Source organism: Myotis davidii, unplaced genomic scaffold (assembly GCF_000327345.1).
Source record: "Myotis davidii unplaced genomic scaffold, ASM32734v1 scaffold184, whole genome shotgun sequence".
NCBI lineage: Eukaryota > Metazoa > Chordata > Mammalia > Chiroptera > Vespertilionidae > Myotis > Myotis davidii.
Genome location: NW_006297021.1, coordinates 148,041 through 155,458, shown reverse-complemented (window position 1 = coordinate 155,458; position 7,418 = coordinate 148,041). Strand labels below are relative to the sequence as shown.

The window sequence follows — 7,418 nt, the reverse complement described above, 5'->3', positions numbered from 1 at the left end:
GCCTTCTTTAAAATTCAATGCATATGTAAAGAAATATACGGTAACCCGAATTTACCACACTCGCAAAATCGCACACAGCCAACCATACACCCAGTATGGTATCGCGATTCGTGATTTTGCGCTATCATACTGGGTGTATGGTCGGCTGTGTGCGATTTTGCGAGTGTGGTAAAATCGCATAACAGCAAAATCGCATAACAGCCGAGCATACACCCAGCAGCGCTGCTGATGCCTGAACGGTATGTGGAATGAAGTGGGCGGGCAGCGGGAGGCCACTATGGCACGGGGCAAACACTATGGGCAGTCTATCTGAAGTGTACCTGGCGTATAAGACGACCCCCCACTTGGAGGCATATTTTTCAGGGCCAAAAAATCGTCTTATACGCCGGCAAATACGGTAGATGTTAATGTGTAAGGGCCTGGATAGCATGACACACCGAAGGAAGATGAACAAGTTGGATAATTTCCTCCACGACAAACCAGGAACTACTATAGGGCAGTGTGGTGTGGCCCAGGGACAGACTCGTAGACTGACGGAGCAGAAGAGACAGCCCATAGACCAGTGGTTCTCAACCTGTGGGTCACGACCCCTTTGGCGGTCGAATGACCCTTTCACAGGGGTCACCTAAGACCATCCTGCATATCAGATATTTACATGACGATTCATAACAGTAGCAACCTTACAGTTATGAAGTAGCAACGAAAATAATTTTATGGTTGGGTCACAACATGAGGAACTATATTTAAAGGGCCAGAAGGTTGAGAACCACTGCCATAGACAGACCCAAGCCTCTCTGAATGCTTGGTAATGACAAGGTGATGCTGGAGGATGTGAGAGAAGAATCAACTCATTAGACAATGATGCTCAGAAAATTTGTCAATGAATAAACTGTCAGTCTTTTGTCAATCTCCTTTGTCAACCTCCTTTCAGTGGTCCACCATTGTGTTGGTCTGTCTTCTCACCTGTCTGTCTATCATGCCCATTCTGTTGTGTTAGAGTCCTTTCCCATTATTTATTCTGGAGCACCTGTGGGTGAGCAAATGCAATGGCTTGTGCTTATTTCACAATGTTTAAGTGGAAGTAAATTAACCATATAGCTCATCTTTAAAAAAAAAAAATAGGCTAGCTCAAGAGTTTTTATTTCCTTTGAAATTTTTGTGCTGGGATAAGTCAACCTATAACCCCACAAAGCACTGGGCAAGTATTTCAGACTGTGCTGAAGGTCTCCTACAGCCTTTACTTTAGTGTTAATTCATTTGAGAAAATGCACTAGGAACTGGATCTGAGGAATGTGTATTACAGGTAGTTCTAGTCCCATGTAAATTCTGTGTTCAACATTTGAACCATCAGCTCTGTTCAAGAATCCATGGGCCCTATTCTCATGATATCTGGTCCTGAAAATGATTCTGGTGCAAAGGACTCTCTATTGTCTTTATAATTTCTGAAGAAAGGTGTTGCCTTCCAGTGCCCACACTCCCCTCAGGACGCTTTCAGTGGTATCCATGTAACAGACTGGTTTCTCACCTGAGGTGCAGTGAAAACGTGGTGATGGGTGGCAGCGGAATCCACAGCCTCCAAGAAGGAGGGTTGGGAGGGTTGGGAGCATATCCTCGGCCCTGGAGCCTGGTTGCTGTGGCAACGCTGCTGCTCTGCCAAGGCTGTTTCTCACTGTGGGTGGGAAGAAGCTCCCTCCCCTGCCAGCAACTACGTGGGCTTCTGGCAGCTGGAGAAAATGCTGAGATGATGCACTGCTTCCCAGATGGGAGCTCTGAGAGTCTTCGTTCCAATCCAACAGGCAACTCAGGCCCTGCAGAAGCGCAGGGTAAATAGGACCCAGCCCCTCACAAGTGCCAACCTTGCAAGATGAGGCACTCAAAGTTTCTTACTTTGGGAGATAGTTTTGCAGAGGATCAGGACTTAAACTGGAAGGTTCCAGCCTGACCTGCGAGGAATGGAGGTTTAGAGGAATGTGTATTTGTCAATAGGGCTAATATAATTCTGAGCAATTTAAATGGCAGCATTTAAACAGGGAGTAAAAGAAAGATTTCTATTTAATTTGGAGATCATAAACTCATTTGGAAATGCCTGTTAACTCAGGGTTGTCAATTTAGGGTTACTCAGTATTGCAATTTATCTCATGTTTTTCTAAATTTAAAAGTCACTACTCAAAGCCATAGTTAATGACTGTGACACTAATAGCACGCGTGCGCGCGGGCGCACACACACACACACACACACACACACACACACACACACTAGGAATATGCAGTCTAGGTAACTAGGGATAACTTGCTGGCATGGAGGCTAGTATTGGTCCATCTAAACAGCAGTCAGGGAAATGTGAAATGAGTAGAAACTGACTCTGAACTAGTAATGGAATGAACCCGAGGTCCTCCGTGGCAGTTTTGGTGACCATCTCTGAGTTGACCACGTCATTTGCTCCTAAGCCCAACTCCTCCTGGTTTTACCTTTATTGTTATATGCTTTAGGCCTAGGACCCAGCAAAGGCAATTCCTATCTAGGAATTTGATGTTTGGACCCATTTCTTTATATTTAAAATTCCATTCTGAAGGGTTTTGTTGAACTTATTATTCTGGTCTTGACACTTCCATGCCTATAGCAGCAATCTCACAAACCTGTATCAGATTCTTCAAGAAAAATCGGGGAGAGAAATCACAAAGGAATGAGATTTGAGATCATGGGGCTGTTTGAGGCACTTGCCAAAATTAGGAGTAACTCTTTCTTGAGTTGGCACTAATTTTATTTGTTTTAATTTTTAAATGATCAGTAAGATGTCCATTTTACACCATGGCGAGAATGAGAATAGTTCAAAGATTTTTCCGCTACTCTGTTCATCTCTATCCACAACTGTGTTCAGTGACATTCAGATACTACACACACTGGTCTCCTCCATCTGCTGGAGATATTTCCTCCTATCATATGAAGAGTCAAGCTGTTCTAACCTTTCCTACTTCCCCACCTGGGGTGTGTGTGTGTGTGTGTGTGTGTGTGTGTGTGTGTCGGCTTCCTTTCTTTTTAATCTCTTCTGGAGCAGATGAGCTGAGCTGTAATTCTCTTAAGAAAGCCAGTTCAATGATCAGTATTTAAATAACCCTCTGAATATGAAGTCACTGCCCTCTGGAACTTTGCAGTCATTGCATGTATCATATGTTGCTACAAACATATAGGTGTTCCAGATAAAATGAACACAGATCTTCCTAGGACTAACATAAAATAAATAACAAAGCATTTTCCAGTCCTATTTGTTTCTGAAGAAAGAAAAAGGCAGTTATGTGGAGAGTTTTGAGGGGCTTCAACATTATGAAAAAAATTTAATCAAGGATTTCCAAAAGGAAGGAAGTAGGAGGAAACCTTTGGAGTAGGATTTGTCAGGGGAAGGAGTGGGGGGCAGAGGTGGCCCAAGGTGAGACAAGCCATCTTCCTTGTATCATGTCAACCCTCTTACCTAAGGGTGACCTCTCACCAGTGGCTGATGAGAGGTCATAGCAGCTCATCAGTATTTCTTATTGAAAAACATAGACATTTAGGCATTCTAGTCAAATTTTAGAAGAAGATATCTATAAGTCACCTACAAAATTCTTATGCTTAATTTGAATATTAACAACAGTGGTTTTTTGATTTCTCAAACTAAATGTTTAAAGGCATCTTTTGAAAATCAAGGCTAAAGTGACAAAACTTCAAAAGTGATCACTGTGGTCAAAAAAAAATTTGAAAGCCATATTACAACACAATAATCGTTAATATTAATGTTAAAGTTACGTCTAAGAATGGTAGATATTTACTGAATAGCTCCTCTATCATGCACTATTAATTCATTTAATGCTCACAAGAATCATTTGAGGGCAATCTTACTGTCACCTTTTTTCAAATGGTGAAATTGAAAGAATAAACTTGCCAAAAACAGACACAGTGGTGGACCATGATGCTAACCTGCCCTGCTCTCTCTTTCCCACTGTGCCAATATCTTTCTCATTTTGTTTACCATGCAGCACAGCAAGAAATAGGTTTGCATTATGAGTCACTAGAAAAGCAACATGCATCAATGTCAGAACTGAAAAGATTCTAAAATAATTCGCCTTACCACATGCAGGACACTGGCATTGTCCAGTCTGCTCTTTCACTTTTAAAAATGCTGGCTAAAGTTCATTCAATTGAGTTCCTAAATAGCAGATTTTGACTCATGTTTAAAAAATACATCTACAGGGAGTTCAGAAGAATGAATTTCATTGGAATAAAAGCTTCAGCATGTGAAACTTGAGAGCAATGAGTCGAGATTGAATGATATGCATGCATATCTGTGTAGATTCATTATTAGAGGACATGGTGGCAAGGAAGGGCTTCTGTTCGTTTGGGTTAGAGGAGGAAGCCATCAGCAGACGCCATCATTCTCTTGTCTGGAGGAAGGTTCATAATTAAGGAACTTGAAATTTATACCCTTCAGGGCAACCTAAGACTTGATTGACAGGGTTGACCTGATGTCATCTACAAATGCAAATATACTTTCCCATAATGCTGAAATTGGAAAAAAAATAAATTAGATGAACAAAAAATATTAATTTATACCTTTTTCCCTGTTTCCTTGTGCAGGGTGTTTCGAGTGCTGTATTAAATGCCTGGGAGGCATTCCCTACGCCTCTCTGATCGCCACCATCCTGCTGTACGCTGGCGTGGCCCTGTTCTGTGGCTGCGGTCATGAGGCGCTTTCTGGGACTGTCAACATCCTGCAAACCTACTTCGAGATGGCGAGAACTGCCGGAGACACACTGGACGTCTTTACCATGTAGGTCGCTCTGTGTGGCTTCTCGTTTTCAGAGTGTATGTGCACATTGCTGTGTGTGAAATGCATGGCCTCTGGAGTTAAGTGAGGCAATGTTATATAGAAGAACAGAATTCTCTTAAGTTATGTACACGAGTCAAAAGGACATTGACCCTGACTATGAGCACAGCTGCAAAGCAGAAGACCAGAGCCCAACTTAATCTGGACTTAATTTGTGTGTTCCTTGACTGTAATGCTTTATCTGAAATTTGGTTACCATTACGTGGATTGCTCCAGCTTCTGTTACTCTTGTCATCTGAGCAGAGACTTTGCTAATAGGATAGAATACAAGATGGAGCACAGGGCCTGGTGCAAATGGAGACTCTGCTGTTGACTCTAGGAAAATCACCCAAACTCGCTGGGGATTCAACCATGGGTGTTCTCTCATCTCTCTTTTCCTGTATCACAGGATTGAGGTGACTACTAAGTCAACATGGTGAAAGGTCCTTATTGACTCCTGCAAAAGGACAAGTCATAATGAACAGTGAGCCCCTTTCTGCAGGCGCCACTCTTCAAATGTACATGTTACCATAGCGTGTAAACTCCTGGGGTCACTAAATTACGGGGATGTTATGTTGTTTAAAAAGAGAATGCAAGCATAGTCTGGAGGTAGAAAAGAGTTTTCTGTTCAAGCTTCAGTCCCTTACTGCCTAACATTATAAGGAGCAAACGTTTAGAACTGAACTACAGAAGAACTTATGTTCCAGTAAATTCCCAGTTCAGACCATTTATTTGGTGATTTCTTGCCCACATGGCTTCTTGCATTTAGTTCAGGCTTCTTGAGACTGTGCTGTTCACATTGCTTTATTTTGCCATTCTAAGTAAATGAAAACCTTCTTAATGTGTATAATGCTTCTGGAATGAGATGCTTTTAGAGTTACAAATCTTGATGGTTATATGGCTACAGGGTGACTTTGCTTTTGACTTATATAACTCGATCAAAAAGGGATGAATCGCATTCTTATTTACCAGGGCAGTTCCTACTGGCCAGGTATAATTATCACCTCAGACCCTAGTCTAAGATAACACTCAGGCAAGCTGGACAACTTTCTAACTAGAAGATAACTTTTCTCCAACTCCAATTTCAGAAAATATAGCATGTTGCAAATTTTTTAATAACCCATTAGCTACAGGCACATAGATTGTCTTGAGCAAAGTATTGCTCATAAGTTATACTTGTTACTTTATTTATTAAAGGTGCTTATTTCCATGAAAAGAGAAAAGGAGATGCACATCACTATCAAGTCACAGGGCAAGAATTCTCTACTGGTGGGTGGAGAGCAGGTATCCTGAGTGGTAGCAAATGTTTTAGGGAAAGGGATGGTGAAATATTTGTGTTTATCCAAAATATACTGGTACTTAAAAGTTGGAGACCACCTCCAACTACCCCTTAAACACACACACACACACACATACACAGTGATTAAGAGGAGGAGGGAGTTGATTAGCCACTTATTTAAAAACTAGATTTATTTAAAAACATGTTCCCATGTCCATTGGTTATGCATATATGCATACAAGTTCATTGGTTGATCTCTTCCTACCCACCCATTCACCCCTGCTTTCCCTCTGAGGTTTGGTGGTCTGTTTGATGCTTCTATGTTTCTGGATCTATTTTTCTAAATCAGTTTATGTTGTTCATTGGATTCCACATATGAGTGAGATCATGTGATACATATCTTTCTCTGACTGGCTTATTTCACTTAGCATAATGCTCTCCAGGTCCATCATGCTGTTGCAAATTGTATGAGTTCTTTCTTTTTTACAGCTGTTTAGTATTCCATTGTGTAGATACCACAGTTTTTTAATCCACTCATCTGCTGATGGGCACTTAGGCTGTTTCAAAATCTTAGCAATTGTATAGGGGGTTGAAGGCCTGGGATGAGGGGCAGGGTTAGGCTGGGAGAGGTGTATGGCGGGCGGGGGGGGGGGGGGAAGACACATGTAATACTTTCAACAGTAAAGATTTTTTTAAAAGTAGAATTTAGCAGACATATAAAATAGGAAAAAAAAACATATTCTCTAACTCTGAAGTATCAATTTGGAGTTTCTCTTTGTCACTGACAAATAGAAATGATAGTTCTGAAATATTAGCATTATCCATTATTTCTTTAAGCCCACAGTAGACAATTTATTAATTTCCATTATATTGGCTATATAGCATGAATTGATCCTTGAGAGTTTATAAATGATCTGCATCATTTGAAATATAATTAAACTATTGAAATGATTTAGATTGTTGCAAGTTAGTTTTAAAGAACCTTAAGAAAATGATTTCATGGATATATTTTAATGTGATAAAACTGACATTTTCTTTTTCATTTTATTTCAGCCTACACTGGACAAAATATATTTTCACTGTGCATTATTTTAAGCTACCACAGATGTCCTTAAAATCTCCAGATTCTCTGTATTTAGACTACATCCAAATTGCTAACTTTAGTTTTGGGATAGATAATTTAAAGAAATACAAGCCTAATAAATGTCATGAGATGGTTGTATACATTCATCAGAAACCAGCTGTCAAGATATTTATTTGAAATTTATACAGTAAAATTTAATATTCCACAGAGCCCTGCT

At 40.5% G+C, this 7,418-nt stretch overlaps 1 protein-coding gene across 2 annotated transcripts in view; it reads left to right on the top strand.

Annotated features, from left to right (window-relative positions):
* The window catches only part of GPM6A (glycoprotein M6A), a 179,115-nt gene that overhangs the window by 142,696 nt on the left and 29,001 nt on the right, over positions 1 to 7,418 (top strand). For both annotated transcript variants that reach the window (XM_006772655.2, XM_006772654.2), the window contains exon 2: positions 4,610 to 4,802. In XM_006772655.2, coding sequence (XP_006772718.1) covers positions 4,610 to 4,802 — 193 coding nt within the window. The remainder of the gene's footprint in view (positions 1 to 4,609; positions 4,803 to 7,418) is intronic.